Source organism: Gastrolobium bilobum, unplaced genomic scaffold (assembly GCF_033153095.1).
Source record: "Gastrolobium bilobum isolate Gb01-03AN ecotype WA unplaced genomic scaffold, APGP_CSIRO_Gbil_v1 utg69795, whole genome shotgun sequence".
In the NCBI taxonomy this organism is placed as follows: Eukaryota; Viridiplantae; Streptophyta; class Magnoliopsida; order Fabales; family Fabaceae; genus Gastrolobium; species Gastrolobium bilobum.
This window is the reverse complement of record NW_026899594.1, coordinates 37,797-62,873: the sequence shown is the minus strand read 5'-3', so window position 1 is coordinate 62,873 and position 25,077 is coordinate 37,797. Positions and strand designations below refer to the sequence as shown.

Genomic DNA, 25,077 nt, shown 5'->3' with positions numbered 1-25,077 from the left:
ATTTTGAAGGAGGAAGTTATTCAGCACTATTTCTAGGTAAGTATGGTGCTAAACAACTTCAGACCACGATTCTGAATTAACCCGAGTTGTATTGCATAATATCTGTCTGGTGTTCATAGGTTGTTAGAAGTATTTGCTTTTTGTTAGTTTCTTTGTTATTTATTTATTTTTCTTTTAAATTAATGTGATTCTAAGGGTCCATAGTTTGCATCAATTCAATGTATTTGAATTTTTTTTTACTAAAAAAACCCCCCCTAATTGATGGCTTAAGCTTTAATGTCTGTTTAGATGAACTTTTGAAAAATAACTTTGTCCTTTTTTTTAATGATTTTTTTAAAGTCAAAATTATTTTGCATTTGAATATAGTATGTGAAAAATATTTTTACCTAAAAAATTACTTGGATATTGAAATAAATTTTATATATATATATATATAAAATTACTAAAAAGAATATATGAAAAAAAAATTATAACAACAAGATTTAATGATAGATAATACGGTGACGGAGGTGAGTTGGTGGTAGACAGCTGTGGATCCAGCGTAACAACCCAGCCTGGGCCGAAAAAATTTAGTCCAGGTCACGATTATTTAGCTACGTTGAAACCGTGGCTAATTTTTGAAATTTAGCCTGGGTTAAAGCCCCCCTATCCCAACGTGGCTCCGTCACTGGTGGCAGACTGTCAGCGATGATATTGGTGGTGGAGGAGACAGTGACCGATGATGGTTGCGGCAAAATTTGGATTAGTTGAGGTTGAGATTGGGGCAAATTCAAATTTTGATAAAAACATGACTTTAAAAAAAAAAAAACTAGAAATACTAGCTTAAAAAAAGTTGAATTTTGACTTTCTTATAACTTTTTTTTTTTTTTAAGTTAAAGTCGAAATGCTTATTTTTACTGAGAATGACTTTTTTTTTAATAAAAAAGAGCTTTTAAATGAAAAAAAATTCACTCTTAAACTTAAAATTCAAACTCACGAAGGGTTCACCAATTTAGTCCAACTCTTCCACTAAAGGTGTAAGTGTAACACATGAGTCCGATTCCTGTTGAATGCTGTATAAGGTATAAGTCTTGTATACACAGTCTCTCTAATCACAAAGCTCCCATGACACTTGTGTGGAATATATAGGAATCATGTACTTGATCTAGTAGGCATATTTATAATTGAAACTTTGCCAATTGGATCAAACAACAGCAGGCTATGCAATGTAAGTTTTACGGAAGTGCTGAAAGTGTTTATAGAAAGAGAAGATTGAAGTGTAGAAAAAGGAGAAAAATCCCTTCATTGTATTGAACTGCGCAAATTAATGCTACTGATAATAATTATTTCGATGGATTTTCACGTAAAAAAAACTACAGGTATGACTCTTTTTTTGTGTTGTGACTTTTCTGTTGCATTGAGGGTCTACCTTAATAATCGAAATGCCCCGCTTCACCTTTGTTTCTTATAGTCCTCCTTTCCTCTAATAGATTCAAAGTCAACAACGATGGATGTTTACTTAGCATGATTTCTTCTGCAATGTTGCTTGTTTGGTTTGTGAGTGATTCCCAAATCCCAATATGCATATGGTTAAGCAGGCAGACATTAGCGGTTAGCCTAACTTTCATAGTTGCGCTTACTGCTTAACGAAACAGATTTGATGGTTGTTCAATCTTCAAAGACTTATGTTTTTTTTTTTGGGTAATCTATGCTTCTTTGTTTCTTCTGTGTATTGGTATCTGGCTCTCCTTTAATTTGGAGTTATTTATTTCTGTTATTTTCTTTTATTTTTTTAATATATCATATTTAAATAATACAAAATAATTTATTTTGAAAAACTAATGGAAAAAGACAACCTTATGTTGTATATGACTCACACTTCTTCGTATATCGATAACGACTCTTGTTGGCGGGGTACAAAGACAACCAACGAGGGTCTGCTCCCTCTGAGCGAAAGGGGGTCCAGGGAGCCGTCCCGACAGGGATGCCCTCAGGACTACGGAGACCTAGTACTGTTGTGAACCTCTGGTTTATTTTCTTTTTCTTTTTCCTTAGTAATTTGAGCTTGGATATATGAATAATTGCTTTTGCGTAGAGTTTGTAATCATATTTATATTCCCTTTGTAATCTGAGTGTTGTAATAAGTGTGATGAGTAGAATATAGTGCATATTGTTGAACGTAACCCATATTAGATGAACCAGGATAAATCTGTGTCTTCATTTTTCTTCCCTTTCTCTCTTTTCTTATTTTTGATCGTGTGTGTGTGATTGTTTCGGTTCAAACACATTAGACAATTTTAGTTTTGAAGAGGTGTCACAAGTACTTTTTTTTATTTATTGTTAGGGATCTCTGCAATATATACATATATATATATATATATATATATATATATATATATATAAATAATTATCTCATATACTAGATATAAATTGAATGTGGGCCTCACTTTAAATTTTCTTTCTCTCTCTCTCCTTTATTCTCTCTCCTCTATCTTCCATATGTATATGAGATTGTTTTTCTCTAATGTTAAATAAGAAAAACAATCTCCATATAATATATATATATATATATATATATATATATATATATATATATATATATATATATATAGATCTTGTGAAATGATATTAACTTGTGTTAACTAAATTGATGAAATGTGTGAAGGATGATAAATAATGCGGTTATCCTGATGATAATATCAATCATTCAATTACGCCTTAAACTATGATTATTATGATATAATTTGCTTTCTCTCTTTTATCCAAATGCTCAAACAAAAGTTTGGATAGTTTTCTTCCATTTATCCATTTCTTAAATAACATTTGTCCAGATCATTTATTTTCTTCCTTTTATTGGTTTTCTATTAATAAAAAATCAAGTTTCCCATAAAGATGGCAATAAAACTTTTCCTTTAAATCTTTGTAATAAGTGAGAAGATTACTTCGACACCAATTAAAGATTTGAATGAACGCCTAAATTTTTGGGAAAACAATTTGATTTGGTCAGATTTCATCAGCCACATTTGACGTGTTCGTGAAAATTATAATTTTTTTCTTAACTTTCCATAAACCCCAAAACAACTGAATCTAAGGTTTGTAACAAAAGTTACAATTAAAATAGCATAACAAAGCTTGGAGTTCTCTATCAAAACATAATAAAAATACATTTAATTTTTTTTTTTTTTGATAACAAAAATACATTTAATTTAGTAAGCATAAAAATGTGTTTAAAATAAGTAATAAGTGACTTATCTTTATTAAAAACACTAAAATTTCTGTTAAACCAAATATAAAATATGTTCATTTTGCACTCATGTGGACAACCCACACGCAACAGTTGATTACTTGATATAGACAACAGAACTTCTTTGGCATATACTCTTAGGGGGTGTTTGGTAGATGGTTTTTAAGAAGATAGATGGGTAAGTAAAAGTGGGATATGGAGAAAGCCGTGTTTGGTACAAGAGTTTTAGAAATATAGCAGGGTATCGAGTTTCCCCATGAAAAGCCAAAATCAGTGTAAAATGGTCTCCCAGGCACCGTTTTGGAAGACCACCATGGAGGTGGTATCCGGAGAAAGCTAGGGAAGTGAGATTTTTGGCAGCAACCTTGTTACGCAAATACCCCTGTGCAATCACCTCTCTCCTCTAATACCCGCGGTCAGTATTAGCTTCGAGGAACGAGACAGATCAAAATGTGTGTTGTGCTCTTCTCTCATAAACATCTCCATGGGTCCAAGAGTGCCTTCTATTTTGGTAAAATTTCATTGTGCAGAAAAATTAATTTTTATACAGTTGAAACGCTGTCATATGGTGTGAAATTAACCGACTGATACCTAGTGGAATTATCGCTTGGTTGTTTTTGTTGTTGGGGCACTGTGATCGACATCTTATCCTTCGGGATTTAAATTGATGCTTAACAACATACCCCTTAAAGTATGGAATATATTAAGACTTCAATTAATGCTTTTGGGACACAATAGTAGATATCATTTTTTTGCAGTATAGACAGCCTAGGATATAGGTGAAAGAAGTATGAATTCAATTATTCTAAACCATTGTTATTTTTTTTAAAAGTAAAATTGTGATATAGTGGGTGAATGTAAGTTGTGATTTCAAACATTCAGGTTTCTTTGTTAATCTGTAAAGTTTAATTATTTGATTTTTAATTCATTATGTATACTTGCAGGAATGATTTTAAGCTGCCAAGTGAACAAGAGTTACATAGCTACTGATGCTATGTTCGCAGGCAGGGGAACTTGGAGTGTGAACTTTTTTTGTTTATGATTGAGTTCATAGATGTGATTCAGTTTCACCGACATTTAGTTAATATGCATTCCATTTGAGACATTGTAAATCCAGAAAATTAATGTCTTTCAAGTGTGCTTGTTAACTTAGTTTATTGCCACATGTAAAGGATAATTGGTGGGGACAACTGATCCAATATAAAAGTAGAAACAGTTATCTGATATGATTCCATTAATATATATCACAGTTTATATTCTTAATTATTTGATGAATTGCTGTCCTTGCCTTATTTGTAAAATATTTCAGTACATTTGGAGAAGTGAAATTCAGTTTCTTCATATGGATGCTGTCTGTGACTTACAGCACAAAGGATACTAGGTCACATCCTGTAATTTTTTTTTTCATCAATGCCTTTTAATTGCATTCAGGTAAGCTGATAAGACAGAAGCAGCTATATGCCTCTTTTAGGGGTCTTGTACTTGTATGTGAGAAATGGTACTTTTAAGTTTATCATTATGTATCACTTTTTTGACTATTTTGTTGTTTTCTTCTGTTCTGTTACCTAACTTCCTCCATGGAGACATTGTAATTTCACATGGTTACCTTTTTTTTTTCAGGTTAGCCCAAATAACAAAACAGACATCATGTGAAGAAGACACCAAAGGAGATGAAAGGAATTCTTTAAGTCATTGATGCAGAGACTCATTACTGCATATAGGACAACCTCTTGTTGGTTTAACATCAAACTTTCAATTGCAGCACAAGATGATGCTCGTGTTCATGCATCAATGGATGAGATTGTCAGGCCTGCCAAGCTACATGACACATACACAATATAACCGAAAGAAACTGAGTGCATCAATGCCAATTTGTGTATATGTATATGTTCATGTACTTCATGTATGATACAGCTGTTATGGAATGGTTTATGTCATACTGTATTTAAGGGTTCTTAAGTTTGTGGAATGTGTAAAGTTGTTGAAATTTAATGAATATAAGAATTGACTTTCATTTCGGAGATTCACTAATTCAGTTCGATATTTGTGTCATCATTGAATTGCAGCACAAAGTTAACAAAAATGAAGGAATATCTCAAGACTCTGATGTTATTCAAGGAGCTAAATATTCTAATTGGCTTGCCTTTGTATATCATATCAAAAATTTGTAATTACAAACAACATCATATTGAGTACATAAAACTCCTATTTACAAACTGGTAGTCTATGTTCCATGTATACAATTTACACCAGAACATCCTTAACTCTTGATGTTATTTGGTCTTCCCGCAAGTAGCAAGAACAATTCTGATGAATTTGTTGTCGGCCCTTTGACCCAGAATCTCTGAATTCTGTTTGCCCTCCAGTAACTCTTGTGTAGCTGCAAGTTGGGTTGGAGGCCCTCCATTGGAACAAACCTTAACGAGCCCAAAATAAGCATCAGCTACATACAGTTCCCCTGTCTGATGATTGAAACCCAATCCTAAAGGCCTCCCGCATGTTGCATGGAGTGTTGAGAAGTCAGCAAGGCCATCACACGTTGTATTGTTCCTGGACCAACAAATAACTAAGACTCAGTAATTGGTTTAAGAATGTGTGTGTGTGTGTGTGTGTCTGTGACTAACTTTAAAATTCATTCTGCTAACTTTAAAATTAGGTCTTTTTCAGCACTCCTCTTATTACAGGAGAAGCCATGGCCTGTTCATATAGTATGAAGTGAGCAGTATTACAAAAAATGGTTTCAAGATAACCTAAAGATCCATTTATATTGTATATCAATCACCTTTTAAGGTAGTGACATGTTCAGCCTAAAAAACTAACTAATTTATATTGTATATCAATCCAAAAAGAGAAATCTGCAGCATACCCCAACATCCCCTGAGAATGTAACATAAGGTGGCAACTCATAATCCAAGTCCTCAATTTTTGGGGTCACAATATTTTAGCATTGTCTTCCATTTGTATTCCCCTCCATTTCACCTGTATATTATTAATCAATACATTACGAATTTCTAGCAGAATAAAATCAGAAGGGCAGTCCCATAAACTTTGCATGTCTGCCATTTCCTAAATATAAAATCAAACTTTGTCGACAAAGGCAAGCTAACGGCGTAAAAAGGTCCCTGGGAAATTTTAAGTATCATCACTTGAAGAAGTCCATAAACTTTCAAAAAAAATAAAAGGTTCATCTTGAACAAACACAAAAACAACTGACGAACCCCACCTCACAACGAAAAATAAGTTAACTCTATGCATCAAAGGATAACAAAAATAACTCGCCTTCGATGGCAGCTTGCAACTCGATCCTGATGCCGAAGCTTTAATGTCGGTGTAGATTTCTCCATTCAGACCGATACCTCACCGTGCCGGAGTGATGGAGGTTGTATTCCAAATGACCGACACACAGAAACACATAAAATGGAGAACGGAAAAACAGAAGAAGAACGACGTCTCTTTGCCACAGTGTCTATTTAAATACTCAGGGGTATTTTGGATATTTTGTCATATTTCCCCATCAATCTTCTACTTTCAACCAAACATAGTCTCAGTAAATTCTACATAATTCCCCCGGTAATATTTGAGTCTACCAAACAACATTTTTAAAATTTCCCCACTTATTTTAGTTTACAATCATTTCCCCACTAATTATATTTCCCTTGTTATAAAAAATTTCTCCTCTACCAAACGCCCTCTAAAATACATTATTTACATAAGGTGACCCAAAAAAGCAAAAGAAAGAGAAGAGATGAACACATCCTCAAACCATAACAAATCTTTCGTTATTTACATACAAACATTTTCCCCTTTATTATTATATAAAATACATTCTACACAAATAGGTAAATGTCATGCGTCACTCATATATAATTTTTTTCCTCTAAATTCATATTTTGTTGATATAATTAAGTCATCAATTAATCAAATCTATTTTTTATATGTTCTAATTTTAAAATTATTAAATTTGATTAAACTTTTAGTAATAAATTATTTGATTTCATTTAAGTATATATACAATGGGTTTGTCGCTTCTTCTTTCGCTGCTGATGAGAAAAGTTGCAGCAAATTATTAACACTAGGATACGGGGTCATATCCTGGTTTAAAAAAAAAATACATCAGGATTCGGACGCGTATCCTGATAAAAATAAGTGTTGTTGCACTTTTTCCTATCTGCAGCGACAGAAGAACTATATTTCCCATATACAATATCAATTGCAACTGAGATGAACCTTTTATAATATTCCGTGCATTTTACCAGTATTAAGGTAGTTTTTACAATAATTCTTAGACCTTAACTAAGCTTTAAGATTGGATTGCGCATCGCATGGTGTAGTTGACTCATGCAAGAAAGTAAGGGTGTATTCATTTATGATAACTTGACCCAATTTTATGGCTCTAGCGGCCATGCATTTGACACGTAATTGTTTCTCCAACAAATTTGATTTTGTTATAAAAATTTATACATACATACATACATATAACAAAGTCAGCTGCTAGTGTTAGGATTTGGTCTCAACTCTTATTGAGCACGGAAAATTGTGATTTGGTTTAACAAACTTGAGCTTCAAGCGAAAACTTGTCAGAGATAAACGTGAAGGTTGGCTGTGACTATATACATACGTCTAGAAGTGAATAATTCCACAAGTTTTTCCAAACTGCTCAATTTCATTGTAAGCTTCCCTTTGCTTCTTCATCTACAACACCAAGCTTATACAACCTTTATATATGAATTATGATCATTGGTAATGATTGCAAGTTGACACGGTTTCCCTCAAAAGTCAAAACATAATTGATAGTTTTCTGTCTCTCTCTCATTTCCTTCTTGTGGATATTTGAAGGCCAAGGCAATGGAGGAAAAGCCTGAGCTCATCCACGGAACAATTGAAGCTACCATCTTCAATGCTACACCTTACTCACCTTCATTTCCCTTCAATGTGAGCAAATGCTAACTTTTACATACATATTTTAAATTAGCTATTCTGTGAAATTTTGCAGTGCTTTGTGAACTCATACTTTGCATCAATTTCTCTCTTTTTTTTTCAGTGTATATGTACAAATGGGAAGCCTTCTTATGTGACCATCAAGATAGACAACAAGAGGGTGGTAAAAACGACCCAAGAAAGTGAACGTGTATGGAACCAGACCTTTCAGATTCATTGTGCTCATCCAGCTGATTCAATTATCACCATTACACTGAGAACATCATGCTGCATATTGGGGAAATTCAATATACAGTTTCAGCTGCTGAAGGAAGAGAGTTTGATCAATGGATTCTTTCCTCTCCTTAAGGAAAATGGAAAACCAAACCCACAACTAAAATTAAGATTTATATTATGGTTCAAGCCAGCAGATTTGGAACCAAGTTGGGAAAAGCTACTAAGCAATGGAGAATTTCAAGGGCTGAAGGATGCTACATTCCCACAAAGGTCAAATTGTCAGGTTAAGCTCTATCATGATGCTCACCATCCATCTTCTTTCCAACCTCCTTTTGATATATTTGAAGGTCCAAGAAAGCTATGGGAGGATGTATATAAAGCCATTGAGGGTTCAAAGTATTTAGTTTATATTGCAGGCTGGTCCTTTAATCCAAAGATGGTTCTGGTAAATATAATCTCATTTCATACTTTTTTTCTTTTGTGTTGATGCACATTTTTGAGAAGCTAATATACTCCTTGTTCAGGTTAGAGACCCTCAAACAGAAATCCCACATGCCAGAGAAATAAAGCTGGGTGAGTTATTGATGAAGAAGGCAGAGGAAGGAGTAGCTGTAAGGGTTATGATTTGGGATGATGAAACATCGTTTCCTTTTATTAAGAACAAAGGTGTAATGAACACTCATGATGAAGATGCTTTTGCTTACTTCAAACACACAAAAGTAATATGCAAAAAGTGTCCTAGATTACACCACAAGTTCCCCCCACTCTTTAGTCACCATCAGAAGACCATAACTGTGGACACTAGAGTGCCCAACTCTGCTAATGACAGAGAAATTATGAGCTTTTTGGGTGGTGTAGATTTGTGTGATGGCCGTTATGATACAGAGAAACATTCTTTGTTTCAAACACTTACTGAGGAATCCCATTACCATGACTTCTACCAGACAAACATTGCAGGAGCTAGCCTCAACAAAGGTGGGCCAAGGGAGCCTTGGCATGATGCTCATGCTTGTCTTACTGGTGAGGCTGCTTGGGACGTGTTAACAAATTTTGAACAAAGATGGACAAAGCAATGTGACCCTTCTCTTCTTGTCCCTGCTAACACATTAACAAATCTCATTCTGGATTTCTCAAGCACTCACATAGAGAGGAATTGGAAAGTTCAAGTATACAGGTCAATTGACCATGTCTCAGCTAGTCAGTTGTTTAGAAAGCTAACTGTGGAGAGAAGCATTCATGAAGCTTATGTTGAAGCAATTAGGCGTGCTGATAGGTTTTTATACATTGAAAACCAATATTTCATTGGAGGATGCCATTTGTGGCAGAAAGATAAGCATAGTGGCTGCGGAAATCTGATTCCCATTGAGATAGCACTCAAAGTTGTTAGTAAGATTAAAGCAAGAGAGAGATTTGCAGCATACATAATCATACCAATGTGGCCAGAAGGAGTACCTGAAAGTGAACCAGTTCAAGATATACTGCATTGGACTAGAGAAACAATGACAATGATGTATAAGTTGATTGGAGAAGCAATAATTGAAAGTGGGGAACCAGGGCATCCAAGAGACTACTTGAATTTCTTCTGCCTTGCAAATAGGGAAAAGAAGGGAAAAGAGGAGTATCTTCCACCACATTCTCCCCATCCTGAAACACTATACTGGAATGCACAAAAAAATAGAAGGTTCATGGTTTATGTTCACTCCAAGCTCATGATAGGTATGATTACATTATAACTACTTATTGAGGTCATGTATGCTACTTTTAGCTATGTCAACTTTTGCCAAAAAAACTCATTTGGAATGATTTGTTACAATAAATTTAGGAAAAAAAGATTTTTCATGTTGCATGAAAAGTCTATTCTCTTGCCACCCTCATTTTGATATCCGTACCAGCCACTTTTTTATTTTTATTTTTTTTTCAAAATGGGCCCCATTTCTTTCTCTTACATTAGAAAAGTTTCAACTTCTCATACAACATGAGAAGTTGCAAGCCGATAAATTTATTTCAATAATTCATTTTATGAAAGGATAAGCATCAAAGTAATTAAATTGTGCAACTGTGGTATGTATTGATATTATAGGTTAACTAAAATATTGTTTTCTTGCTTCTGCCACCAGTGGACGACCTATACATATTAATAGGATCAGCAAATGTGAACCAAAGATCCATGGACGGGGAAAGGGACACTGAGATTGCCATAGGGGGCTACCAGTCTCAAGATGGAGTTGATCACCAAATGAACCATGGTGATGTTCATGCATACAGAATGTCACTGTGGTATGAGCACACAGGTAGAGCTGAGGAATTGTTCTTAGAACCAGAAAGTTTGGAATGTGTGCAGAAAATGCGCTCAATAGGAGATCAAATGTGGAATATATACTCTAGTGAAGAAATTGTGGACATGGAAGGAGTGCACCTTGTAACTTACCCAGTGAAAGTAACCCAAAAAGGCTATGTGGAGGACCTGAGCAATGGTGGAGATCATTTTCCTGATACAAAATCTCTAGTGAAGGGGAAGAGATCTAAATTGTTACCCTCTATCTTTACCACTTAGCCATACCATTGAGATATGGACACACAAATAGGACTAACCATTCTTTTGATTATCTTTATCTACACAGAAATAAGTGTTTTTATTTATATGAAGCTGTAAAATTTGGAGCCCTGTACATTTGCTGGTGTCAACAAAAGTTGTAAAGAATACTTAATGTATACACACAGAATTTAACACGGTATTATTTTTTATTTTTTTCACTATACTAATGGAATTGAGTTTTACAAATGGACATATAAGTATCTACACTGACTACACTGCACATAGCCAGTGGCGATCATTCAAAAATATGACCAGAAAGTGTTACCAACATAATAAATAAAAATGAAAATTTGATTTTATTGAGGAAGCCTGATCTCAAATGATTTTAATAATCTGATCTGATAATTTTCATTCTAATATTTTAAAGTTTAAATAGATGATATAACTCAACCATAAAAATAACTACCCACTAACATCAAATAAACTCCACTAATAACAAAATAAGAAAAATAACTACTCTGTTTAAATAACTCAATATTTCAGAAAATAATAAAATACATAGATAAAATCGTAACATAGAAGGAATTAAGATGAAAAGTCAAATTATCTATGATAAGACACTTTTAGTGTTATTGTTATGCGACTTTATATTCATAAAACCCAATTATTAATTATCTAAAGATTAGTTAAAAAAATGGTCAAAGAGTCGCTTAGCGGGACTAGTCTGAAGTATAAACCAGTCGAGGAGGGGAAAAAAAAAAATAGTTGAAAAATAATGTATAATAAATGTAAGAAGATGGATTGAATTTCTTTTCCACTTTTGGATCCGTGTAAAAAGTTTGCATGTTGTTAACATGGACTACGGAGCTAGCTCTCTGGTAAAAGAGATTTCAGAATTTTCTCTTTCAATTCCTGCAATGCTTGTGAATTCGGATTTGCGTTGATTTCACTGAATTGATTGTTTTTTTTTTCTCCGGTTTTGTGGCGAATTGGTGACCGGTTCAGAAATCAAACTTGACGGTTGGTGAGACGCTGTGTGCGGTGTTCATTCCGTTGATAGGAGTTGTAGAAGCTTTAATTTTCAGCTTAGCTGGTTGCTTCAATTATCGTCGTCCTAAGAAGAACATCTCCAATGCGTTCGAAGATATTGTCCGTCTCGCTAACGACTCTCCATGTTCGTCTCTTTCTTTGATTTCCCTGATTGCTTTCTTATTATTGTGGAAATGCTTATTTATTTTTTCAAAAAATAATTCATGATTTTTTTCATCGTGTTCTCGTAGTTAATGTTAATCAAATCGAGGCGTTGCGTGAATTGTTCAAGAAGCTGAGTTGTTCAATAATTGATGATGACCTAATACACAAGGTAACTGAGATCCTGCTAGTTTTGATGCTTAATTTGTTCAATTACTTTGATTTGTAGAGTTTTGCTATTTAATTCGTCAATAAAATCTTAAGTTGTCAATTTTGTGGAAGGTAATGTTAATTTACTGAATGTTATCATAGTAACATTAATATAAGCTGCCACAACCGTAGTGTCCTTTGTTTTCTTCAGGAGTTTGGACCTACGTTAAGGGGGCAAGATTAAACCTGGAGCATAAACTGTCTGTGAATTAGGCCAGTTGTAAATTATAAGCAGTTGTTTTTGTTTTCCCCATTTTCTCCTTCCCTGCTAGATTGGCCTTATGTTTGATATTCACTTTACCCGTGAATCCAAAAAACATGGCTGTCTCGCCTTATTATTCTTTAAATTGCAAGAACTTATCAATGATTACTATGCAAGAATTTGCGGATATGTCCACCTAGGCACTTTTCTGCAATAGGAAGTTAAGCATTGAATAGAAACAAAAAATAATTACATGGGACTCTGTTATATGAGGAGAATATATTGGTTTGTTTTCATGAGAATATTGATCCGTATAGCACTGGCATGTCTCAATTGGTAAAACTAAGTGACGTAAACAATTTAGTAATTTGGGTGACTAGTAATTACAGAAAAAGAAATGTTAGGTTGTATGGAAGTGAAAGCATGTCAGAAGTTGGAACAGCTTAGGCTGTCACCTTCATTTGTAAATTTTGTTATGAAAATATTACTGTTGAGTAGTGGAAGAGAACGCACCCAAGAAACTAAATATAAACATGGAATAGTATGCGACTGCAGTCATTTATTTTACCTGGATAGTGAACAATAAACAATTATATGTTCATTTGTTAAGTAAAGATGTTACAATAGCAACTCAGTTTGAGAACTTACTTTTGATGCTAAGTTTGTGCATTTTCATGTACCTTTTTTTATCTATAGAAAAAGTTGGCGGCTAGGATTTATCATCAACAGTGTTAATTTTTTTTTTGTCAAATTGCCTCCTATTACTCATCTCTGTTTCTCATTTGAAGGATGAGCTCAAATTGGCACTATTGAAAACACCAGCTGGCGAAAATCTTTTCCTTGATCGGGTATATTTGTTTTTGACAATTGTTGTTTTTCTTTTCTTTTTGGTTTGTTTTCTTGATTTCATTCACAGTCCTTTTTGTATTAAGGAAGTCAACTTTGAGTTGGAAGGAAAACATTTGATAAGTACCCTTGTTTCCTATGGTATTTGGGTAAATATGGTGGATGTACTTTCCTACCTCAGAATGGCTTCACCTCTTTATAAAACAATGTTTAGTACTAATAACATTATGCATCATTCTTTTTATTTTATTCCTACCTCCAAGGACTTCATTTAGTCTAGTTCTTGTAATTCTCCTGTTTTGTCTTGATTTTTATTAAATTTAAAATATTGTAATGTCAAACTTCTGAAGCTGGATTTGTTTCAATGGCATGACCAAAGTATTAAACTATGCATGGTGATGGTGTTACGGATTTTTAGTTAATATCCATAGAAGAGGAATAACAGTAGCTAGATAGCAGTAGCAGTAGTTTGTGAATATAGTTTGTAAATAGTGAGTGTTAGAGGAGTTGTTAATAATTGGTTGTTCGGTTATGAGATGCTGATGTGGCATATTGTAAAGGGTTAGTTAGCAGAATAGGTTAATAAAAAGGAGTTTGTGATTCAATGGGGACATATAAGATGCTGCAATTGGAAGACAAAAATTTGCTCATTAACTAGCAGATGACAATTTTGAGGGCACCAATTATCCATCTTTCACTTCGTATTTTTCTTCTAAAATTTCTTCAGAGTTTCCTATGTAACATATCAGGCTGTTCTAGACCTATGTGCTAGAACTATCCTATGTCAACAACAAACTACGGTGCTTTTTATATTGTTCCTTTTGAAGTCTTGTATTGATCAGTCCTTTACTCTTGTAAATCATGATTGCCACACAAACTTGAATAAAGCTCATAAATTGTTATGAAAAATTGATTTTCTTTCATAACTATCATTTGAGTAAAACTCTTTGAAAATGCATTTTTTTCTTTTCTCTTTATTTTTTTTCTTTATAGAGATATTGAAAGATGCATCTTATGGATTGGCAAATTATTTCACTATCTTATTTTATATTGTTGACTTTACTTGGTAAAGCCAAGGTTCGTCATATGTTATAATGTTCTATGTAGAGCTTCTCCCTCCTCTGCCCAGTGGAAAATAAAATGCTGGGGTTACCGCAAATATACATGCTTTAAAGAAGATATAGCTGGATAGATCTTTATTTAATGCTGTTCTTCCTTTTTAACTTTTTCAATTGAGTTCACTTATTGTTGATACTCTTGGCCAGGTATTTGATCTCTTTGATGAAAAAAGAAATGGTGTTATAGAATTTGAGGAGTTTGTGCGTGCTTTAAGTGTCTTTCATCCTTGTGCTCCTCTGGAAACGAAAATTGATTGTAAAACGTCATTAAGTTTTTTGCAGTTGTACTTATTTTATCCATTTTAATGCTATTTATAGTAATAAAATATATATTGTCTTTCCTTCTTGGTTTGCTTGCAGATGCTTTTAGATTGTATGACTTGGGACAGACTGGATATATTGAGCGGGAAGAGGTTAGTATCTTGGTGTGTCCAGGTTTTTGAAGATCTCATTGGCTTAACTTTTTTCGTTATCATAGAACAATAATGCATGAAGACAATGTTACCGGATATATAGAATTCTATTATTCAATAACAGTTTCATATGACAAGTTCAAAAAGTAATGTGGTGGTGTTGGTTTCTGTTTGTCAAATCCATGAAAGATCATATGTCATTGAATGAGATATAAAACTCATAAAATAACCATGGAGATGTCTGACATTTTATATAATTTATTTCCCTGGACACTTTTTGATTTATTAATGTTTGGAACTGTTTTGTCAACTTGCAACTTTTTCCAGGTTAGCCAAATGGTGGTTGCGATTATGTCAGAATCCGGCATGCATCTGGAAGATGAAGTTCTCAAAACCATTATTGATAAGGCAAATGCTTGCAGTAACTTTTTTTTTTGCTTCTGCTTCTGCTTTGATTTGGATCCATACCTTAAAAAAAAAAAAAAATTGTTAGAGAAATATAAAACTATTAATATGACATTCACCTAATAACTTAAGCTTTAGATTGAATTGGTTGCATTACAGACATTTCATGATGCTGATGTTGACAAGGACGGCAAGATAAGTAAAGAAGAATGGAGGGCATTCGTTCTTCGTCAACCAGGAATTTTGAAGCACATGACTCTTCCTCATCTGGAGTAATTTACTTCCATGCCTTGCCTCTTTCACTAATATCTCTCACCTTCATATTTGATTTCCCATCATGTTATTGTCGTCTGTTAATCAAAAATTAAAATATCGGAAAATAGACAAAAGAAATTGATAATTGCTTAATACTCTAGTTCAGTGGTTAGAAAAGTCAACTTCCAGTCCATAAGCTGACTTGGGTGATTTTAATGTAAATCGCTGTTTTTTCAGCTATCCATCTCTCTCTCTTTGTTTGGTGCTTCATTCATAACCTCAATAACAATGAATGGAATTATCTTTTTACATTTCTATTGAAAAAGGTTTTCAGTATATCGATATTAAATAATTACATGAAGAATGAGGAGTATTTATACAAAAAAAAATAGCTAAGCATGACTCAGCTATGACTCACCAAACCTAATCACAATCATAAGAATGACTCAGCTATGACTCACTAAACCTAATCACAATTAATTCTAATTAATTACAATTAATCCTAATTAATAGGAAATAAAAAACAATCAATCCTAATTTATACAAGAAAAATATTTGAATTTTAATTCTGATTTTCTACACTCCCCCTCAAGTTGGGAGGTAAATGTTGATCATTCCCAATTTGCCAATCAAGTCTTCAAAGGCTGGCCGGTGTAGGCTGTAACATCCCCGTCTCGAGCCGGTTCAATTAACATACACATGATATAAACAGAAACAGCGGAAGACTTAACTTACGAAAATATGAGCTAACTTTTTCTTTTTCTAACTTAATTCTTACTCGGCGTAAACGAAAATCGGGCAGAGTTTCCTCTATAAATCGGACAACTGGGGATTTTCCAATCCCACTCAGAAGCATTTCCTGATAAACAGTTTATACAACATATCAATTCAGAAATACCAGATATCCAAATATAATCAAATACCCATACATGGGCGCATGCATAACATGGCTCCGTGCCACTAAATCTAACAGCATGCCATCAAAACATAAACCTATCTGAATACTACATCATCATATAACGTTCCTGAATACTCAAATGTACATGCATCAAACTGACAGACATGTACAAAACATATACAGGCCATATACAAAATAAAGGATCAATATCATGATCCATCAAATGCGAAAATACTAAAATACATCAAACACTCCAAAAAGGTAGTAGCCTACAGCCACTCAAAATCCGGTCTGTCAACTGCCTCAGCCACGTGTCGTGTCCCTGCCTAGTGAGGACTCACCGGAAATCTGGGCACCTGAAAATGTGTCCCCAAAGAGGAGTGAGATTACAAATCTCAATAAGCTCCAGGTTTATAGAGAATTCTCCATACCCCTGGCTCACTCCTGCATGAAAGTCAGATACAGAGTATACAAATACAACATATAACAGATATCATAACAGAACAGAGCATATATCCATATCATATCAGAGATGTGCGCCGTCATTCCCAAGGGAGGACCCCAAGCGGAAATCAACGCACGTGTTCCCGAGGGAGGACCCCAAAGCGGAACCAGACATATCAGAGGAGTACACCATCAGTCCCGAGGGAGGACCCCAAAGCGGACGTCCGGGTACTATACAATCAATGGCCAGAGATTGTTACAGAAATCAAATTACAGAAGTCATATCAGAGCAAAACATATCATGTTATCAAATAACTCTATATGAATGCATCTATACAAAGCATCTAAATCACAGTCATACAGTCCAACCATAGTTCACTAACCATGGTGGAGCACTCAAGCAGGAAAAGACTCCTTAAACATAGAGCTTACCTCTTGAAGCTTTACCAATACGCTTACTTGTGGAACAAGTTACTTTTATCGCTTCAAGAGATTTCCGATCCTTCTCAATCCCTAGGCACACCTAGAGAATAATTTACAATGCATCAATAAAATGATGCAATACCATAATTATTTCATAAGCATACATTTTATCGCTTATTTTCCTTTCTTTGCATTTTTGCCAATCCTATGCCAATACACAAGTCTAGACCTCTTTATAACCGTTGGTGTTCTTTAATTTAATCAACCATTCCCTTAGGAATTTTCAACATAAATCATGCTATTTTTCTTCAAAACTCATCACCTTTATACAATTTATTACAACACATTTTATTTAAAATAAAATGTACAAAATATATCCCTAAATACCCTATAGGTCGAATCCTACAAGGGGAATTTCCAAAGATCCTTATCTTTTACAATGCATTTTCGTTACTTCATTACAACTTGCAAACACCTAGGAATGCTTCCACTAAATTCCTATTTTGAGTTTAGACACCAAGTCCTTTTTACTTAGGCATTCTTACTAACTCATCCATTTTCACTCATTTCCAACACACTATACCTTCACAATACATAATATAATTTTTTCCACAATAACTCCTACTCACTCCATGATGGCCGAAACCTAGGAGGAAGATGCAATAGGACTTTTAAATTTTTATATCACATGTGGATGCTTACTCAACACTATAACTTCCTAAACAACAATAATCCATCATAAATTTCACATTCTAACATCAATTATTTCCCAACAAAATATGCTCATCAATTTCATAACTTAAATCATCAAAATAATATCATGGAAATAGAGGTTTCTTACCTCTAAACTCTTGTACAAAGCCTAGAGAGCAATCTCCAAGCCAAGCTCCATCCAAAAACTCACTTTTTCTCCTCCAATGAATAGTAACTCGAAAATGAGAGGAGGAATAACTCTTCACACACTCAACAAAACCTCAAATTGATGGTTGGAATGGGTTCATTGGGTGTTTTACAAGCAATTTCATGTGGTGGGTCTTTGAATTTGGAGTAGAAATGATGGAGAATCAAGGAGAAGAAATTCAAAACCCTACCCCCCTTCTCCAATGGTGCAGCTCGGTTTTGAGAGGGTGAGAGGAGAGAGAAACTGATTTGGGATAATGAGACTAAGTCACTTATAAGGCTAGCACATGTGGCCTTTTTTAACAGATGTTTTTCTATCGCGTATTTTAACTTAAATTGACCCGGAACTAACTTAAAACTACGAACATATTTTTATTTTTCTAAAATCATTTACATTAATTTTTATCTGTTACAAAACAATATTCATAATTCACAGTATGGTTTCTGCACCGTTTTTGACGAAATGCACTGTGAATCACTAATTGTACTTTATTTACTTTTAAAACTTAACACTTATAAACTTATCATTTTCTTGGGCCTATATTGACTTGCTTGGCATATATTGGACTTTCTTATTCTTATTTCATCAATTATTTATTTCTGGACTCTACCGGTTGCTTAAACAGCAGTACAAAATACCCGGTAGAAACACTATTCACGAGATTTTCACGGAAAGTGCCAGACTATACAATTTTTCGTTCTGAACTCATATTTGTCATCAGAATTTTCAAATTATGTTCCTAAAATTATTTTGCTCATTTTAAGCTCTACCGGTTAATTCACAAAACTGTAAATTCTCCGGCAGAACGCACTGTTCATAACATAGTCATGATTACAGTCAAAATACTCGAAATCGCTCACTGAATCTAATTATGGCATTTAAATCCTTAAATTAAATCTCTAACTAAGATTTATCAGTTAGGGTCATTATATAGGCCCTTAGTGAGAATATCTGCAATCTGCTCTTTGGTAGGAATATACACCATACATACACTTCCATCATCTATTTTTTCTTTGATAAAGTGGCGATCAACCTCCACATGTTTTGTTCTGTCATGGTGAACTGGATTTTGAGCAATACTGACAGCAGCCTTATTATCACAATACACTCTGACAGGTTGGGAAAAAGAGATCTTCAATTCCTCAAGGAGTCTTCTTAACCAAATTCCTTCACAAATACCATGGGCTAGAGCCCGAAATTCTGCTTCTGCACTGCTCCGGGCAACAACTGTTTGTTTCTTACTTCTCCAGGTCACAAGATTTTCCCAAATATAGGTGCAATATCCTGAAGTGGATCTTCGGTCCAATGCAAAGCTAGCCCAATCTGCATCTGTATATATTTCAATCATCCTCTTGTGTCCCCTTTTAAAAAGAACAATCCTCGACCAGGGGTGTTTTTGAGGTACTTCAGAATTCTATAAACTGCACTCAGGTGTTTTTCCTTAGGAGAATGCATGAATTGACTAACCATGCTAACTGCAAATGCAATATCAGGCTGAGTGTGAGATAAGTAGATCAACTTCCCCACCAATCTCTGATACTGCTCTTTGTCAACTTCTTTCCCATCTTCGATTCCCAATTTAATATTGGGTTCAACTGGAGTCTCTGCTGGCTTGCACCCAAGCATTCCTGTTTCTTGTAACAGGTCTAGAATATATTTCTTTTGAGTTAAAAAAATTCCTGCCTTACTTCCAGCAACTTCCATGCCTAGGAAATATTTTAGAGATCTAAGATCCTTCAGTTCAAACTGATTAGCTAAACATTTCTTCAAAGAGCTTATCTCCTCACAATCATTACCTGTGACAATTATGTCATCAACATAAACAATGAGAATAACAATTTTACCACCATTAGAGTGTTTTAAAAATAAAGTGTGATCAGTCTGAGCTTGGAGGAATCCTCTTCCCTTAACAGCTTGAGTAAACTTCTCAAACCACTCTCTAGGAGATTGTTTAAGACCATAGAGAGACTTTTTCAACTTGCATACTGAATCATCTCCTTTTTCAAAACCAGGTGGTGGATCCATATAAACTTCTTCATGTAGATCACCATTCAAGAAAGCATTCTTTACATCTAATTGTTGCAAGGGCCAACCAAGATTTGCAGCAAGTGATAAAAGAACTCGGATAGTGTTAAGCTTGGCAACAGGGGCAAATGTCTCTTGATAGTCTATCCCATGAGTTTGAGTGAATCCCTTAGCAACCAGTCTGGCCTTATACTTGTTGATGCTGTTATCTGCATTAAACTTTATTGTGAACACCCACTTGCAACCTACTGTTTTCTTTCCTCTGGGTAATGCTACAGACTCCCAAGTTCCATTTTTGTTGAGTGCATCCATTTCTTCAAAGACTGCATTCCTCTATTTTGGATCATCAAGTGCTTCTTGGATATTTTTTGGTATTTTTGTACTGTCTAACATAGTGTTGAAAGCACGAAAACCTGGGGACAACTTTTCATATGTGATATGATGAGAAATAGGATGAGCAGTACAAGATTTAGTACCTTTTCGGAGAGCAATAGGCACATCTAGGTTGGCTGTATCAGTGTTTCTGGAACTAAGACTCGAGTCAGAATCTTGGCAGTCTAGAGGCTCCCGAGGTGATTCTCGCCTGCTGTAAAACTTTCCCCATTTTCCGGGAGGATCTCCATTATCTGACACATTAACTCCCCTTGTCTTTTGCATAATGACTCCCCCTGTCTCCAACGGCAAAGGCAAAACAACAGAATCATTTGGTTTCCAAGACTTATCTTCATCAACCCCAATAGACTCCCCCTGAAGAGAAGTCGAAGGAAAAAAGATTGTCTTTCATCAAATGTGACATCCATAGAAACAAAGACCTTACGAAGTGAAGATGAGTAACACTTGTAGCCCTTTTGGTTAGGAGGATATCCTATGAAGACACATTTAATGGACTTAGGATCGAGCTTGGACCTTTGATGGGGAGGAACATGTACAAAAGCCACACAGCCAAACAACTTGGGAGGAAGGGAAGAATGAGCCCGGAAAGAAGGAAAGGTGTGGGTAAGACAAGATAAAGGAGATTGAAAATTTAGGACACGAGAAGGCATCCGATTGATGAGGTATGCTGCAGTCAAGACAACTTCTCCCCACAAATATTTAGGGACATGCATGGTAAACATAAGAGCTCGAGCAACTTCAAGGAGATGTCTATTTTTTCTTTCAGCCACCCTATTTTGTTGAGGGGTGTTAGGACAAGAACTTTGATGAAGAATACCATACTGGCTGAGATAGTTTCCAAAAACAGAATTAAAATATTCAGTACCATTGTCAGTTCGAAGAATTTGGATAGAGGTCTGGAACTGAGTTTGAACCATAGCATGAAAGTTTTTAAAAATGGATGCAGCGTGAGACTTATCCTTTAGAAGGTATACCCAACATACCCTAGAGTGATCATCTATGAAAGTTATAAACCAACGAGCACCAGAGATATTTTTTTCACGGGCTGGACCCCATATATCACTATGAATCAAGGTAAATGGAGAAGAATCATGATGGACTCTAGGAGGATAAGAAACACGAGAATGTTTTGCAAGCTGACAAATATCACAAGAAAAAGAACTGGGATTTTTATTGATAAATAAGCTTGGGAACAACTTCTGAAGATAAATGAAATTTGGATGTCCTAACCGACGATGCCACAACAAAACATCATTACAATCATCAGACAAACATACCGAGTGGTTCACAAAAATTTTTCCTTCACAAGAATCTTTTTCTAAATAATAAAGTCCTTCTTCCTCTCTAGCATTGTCAATCATCAGCCCCGAGTCCTGTTCCTGAAAAATACAAGCATTGACAGAAAACTTGGCAACACAATGTAACTCATACGTAAGTTTGCTGATAGAGATAAGGTTACAAGTAAGAGAGGGAACATGAAGGACTTGAGTTCAAAGTAATGTGTTCAGAAAGTTTAATGGATCATTTTCAAGCAATAGTAGAGAAGCTGCCATCTGCTGTTCTTATTCGTGATTGTTGATAGTAAGGGGTATAAGAACAAAATAAGGTTGCATTACCTGTCATATGATCTGAAGCCCCTGAATCAAGAATCCATCGACTACTATTATCAACATGGAACGCTATACCTTGTTGAGCAACATTGCTGGATGGAAATTTACTTTCAATCAACATGGCTGCATGTGGTAACGCGTAGGGTGGACGCTCCGTCCTTTCTCTAGCGCGTGGCTCAGCAGAATCCGATGGTCCTTCTTGAAACTTGTAGATCGGCTCCTTCTGTTTCGAATGGTGCAGATCTTGGCCGGAAATGTCGCCGGAAAAATTTTCCGACGGCTGCTGACGGTGGCTGACGGCGGTGGAAAGCGTGGATTTTCCTTCTAGAGTGATTGGTAGCCTTACTTTGCTCTTGGGACTTTGTAGGAAGGGAAAATAACATTAATAATGGTTGAAGGTTGAGTTTTCCAGCGTTGTGCCGCCGGTTTGACGGTGGTTGTGGTGGCTGAGTTTTCTCAGGACCAACCTGCTCTGATACCATATTGAAAAAGGTTTTCAGTATATCGATATTAAATAATTACATGAGGAATGAGGAGTATTTATACAAGAAAAAATAGCTAAGCATGACTCAGCTATGACTCACCAAACCTAATCACAATCATATGAATGACTCAGCTATGACTCACTAAACCTAATCACAATTAATTCTAATTAATTACAATTAATCCTAATTAATAGGAAATAAAAAACAATCAATCCTAATTTATACAAGAAAAATATTTGAATTTGAATTCTGATTTTCTACAATTTCTTATCTTCATTAACATCTCTGTTGTGCATGAAATTCTATGGTCTTCTTCACTCAAGTTCAAATTGTTAGGTTGTTATACAGTATTACCATCTAGCAGTTTATATCCTCCTCCACCTGTCTTCTAACATGATAGATAGCTATAGATTGCATCAACATGTTCATATTTTGTTGTAGTCTTCATCCAGTAATTTCTAAGAGTAATAATGCACTGGGATCTCAATCTTGATGTGGATTTTTTCGTGCATTTAAGCAGGACGGCCTACTTTCATATTGTAAAATGATGCATTGTCTTAAGATGTTCATATACATATCAAACTTGAATTGTGTTTTATTTTAATGGTTTGCATCAGTCTGGAACTGAGTTGAGAGTTTTTGCTTTTTGTATTGGTCATTTGTCCAGAGAGATAACCACATTATTTACCAGCTTCATTTTCAACACTGGAGTTGATGATTCGATTTGGCAACATCCTGGCAACCATAAATATTAAGTGGAAGATGAATCTGTTACGCCAAGGGCTGCTAATAGTGTAAGAGGTAGATTCTTATAATTCTGTTCTCCCAACGATCATTCCAACAAGAGAAAATTTATCGGAAGTGGCCGACTAAATCCCCTTCATAAGTAATTTCCACAAGAAGTTTCATTAACAACAGACGCCAAGTTAACACAAAGCATTTGTTGCTGTGTCAACCCAGAGTTTGATGGTAAACACTATGACTGTCCTCTGAAACAGCATCTAAGCATCTTGTTTCAGATCTTATTCTTTTTCCTCCATCATGCAGTAGTTTTTTACAGTCTGCAAAGGTATTACTGCCGAAGGTACCTAATTGAGACTCAAGGCAACGCATGAATATGCATGTGGTGGTTCCAAATTCTAAGCACAATCAGTTGTTTGTCCGTGTGCAATTTATTTTTTCTTAGCCAATTGTTGTCACGTCATAAATTATAAATTTGTCAGCTATGTTTTGTTCCTCGAGTCTCCTGCAACTTCAAGACGTTGATTGAAACAGAATTTTTTTTTGTAAGCCTAGATTGAATCATTGAACATGCAATTTCTCAACCTCTCCCAACGTATATATGCCACTAAGTCTGTGTTGCTGTCATTATAAAATACCACGTAGGTGCAGGATAATTGAATGCTTCAACGCGGGCATTTAACGTATTTATTTCTGGATCTAATAATATAATGATTTAAGTGAAAAAAATTTAACATTTATCAATGGACTGAATGGAGAAAGTTGCCAAGACAGTCCTGCTCTAAAAGAAAGGGAAAAAGGGGTGATATCATATTAAATTTGGTAACCAGTTCATGCTTAACTGAAATTCCTTTGATGTATCAAATCAATATTTCCATCAAAGCATTTACATGCTTAATTGAACATCCTTCAAGTAATGTCTCCAGCATCTGAACCCAGGCTCATCTTTACAGCAGGCTGGATTTTCTTCTCTTTCAAGTAATTCATGACAAAGGAACTGCAAGTTCATAAAAATTGAACACTCAGTTACTTCAAAAGCTAACGAAAATTGATCTCCCCTCTAGTTTTAAAAATTATAGTAATCTTCCTTATTTCGAGGAAAAAAATTAAAAAATCCTTTATTTATTTTCTGTATTACCGAGTCTTCCTTATTGATTGAAAAAAAAATTCAAATCAACCTCAATCATGCAATACCGACCGCGATGGTTTACTGTATTCTTATAAATTTTGCTCCACCTATTTATGATAAAATATTAGATTTAATCCCAAATTATTAATTATCAAAAGATTAGTTGAAAAATAATGTATAATAAATGTAAGAAGATGTATTGAATTTCTTTCCACTTTTGGATCCGTGTAAAAGTTTTGCATGTTGCTAACATGGAGGACTACGGAGCTAGCTCTCTGGTAAAAGAGATTTCAAAATTTTCTCTTTCAATTCCTACAATGCTTGTGAATTCGGATTTTCGTTGATTTCGCTGAATTGATTAATTTTTTTTTTCCTCCGATTCTGTGGCGAAATTGGTGATCGGTTCAGAAATCAAACTTGACGTTTGGTGAGACGCTGTGTGCGGTGTTCATTCCGTTGATAGGAGTTGTAGAAG

General features: G+C 34.8%; 3 protein-coding genes across 4 annotated transcripts; 2 read left to right on the top strand and 1 right to left on the bottom strand.

Moving 5' to 3' along the window:
- Positions 1 to 5,365: 5,365 nt before the first annotated feature.
- Positions 5,366 to 6,633, bottom strand: LOC133291809 (uncharacterized). The gene is made up of 2 exons (XM_061490140.1): positions 6,503 to 6,633; positions 5,366 to 5,773 (listed from the first exon to the last, which is right to left on the bottom strand). The coding sequence occupies exons 1-2, from the start codon at positions 6,565 to 6,567 to the stop codon at positions 5,497 to 5,499; spliced, it is 342 nt and encodes a 113-aa protein (XP_061346124.1). The 5' UTR covers positions 6,568 to 6,633; the 3' UTR covers positions 5,366 to 5,496.
- A 1,435-nt stretch (positions 6,634 to 8,068) lies between these two features.
- On the top strand, positions 8,069 to 10,931 carry LOC133291810 (phospholipase D alpha 4-like). Its single transcript, XM_061490141.1, has 4 exons — positions 8,069 to 8,155; positions 8,265 to 8,822; positions 8,902 to 10,093; positions 10,495 to 10,931. The coding sequence occupies exons 1-4, from the start codon at positions 8,069 to 8,071 to the stop codon at positions 10,929 to 10,931; spliced, it is 2,274 nt and encodes a 757-aa protein (XP_061346125.1).
- Positions 10,932 to 11,660: 729 nt separating this feature from the next.
- Positions 11,661 to 24,055, top strand: LOC133291811 (calcineurin B-like protein 10). 2 transcript variants are annotated; one of them, XM_061490143.1, is made up of 9 exons: positions 11,661 to 11,791; positions 11,919 to 12,087; positions 12,194 to 12,276; positions 13,305 to 13,364; positions 14,628 to 14,736; positions 14,841 to 14,893; positions 15,221 to 15,301; positions 15,458 to 15,570; positions 23,424 to 24,055. In XM_061490143.1, exons 1-9 carry the CDS (start codon positions 11,768 to 11,770, stop codon positions 23,485 to 23,487), a joined length of 756 nt encoding a protein of 251 aa, XP_061346127.1. In that variant the 5' UTR covers positions 11,661 to 11,767; the 3' UTR covers positions 23,488 to 24,055. The 2 variants fall into 2 exon arrangements, with proteins under 2 accessions (XP_061346127.1, XP_061346126.1); XM_061490142.1 differs by having other exon boundaries at positions 23,400 to 24,055.
- The last annotated feature ends 1,022 nt before the right edge of the window (positions 24,056 to 25,077 follow it).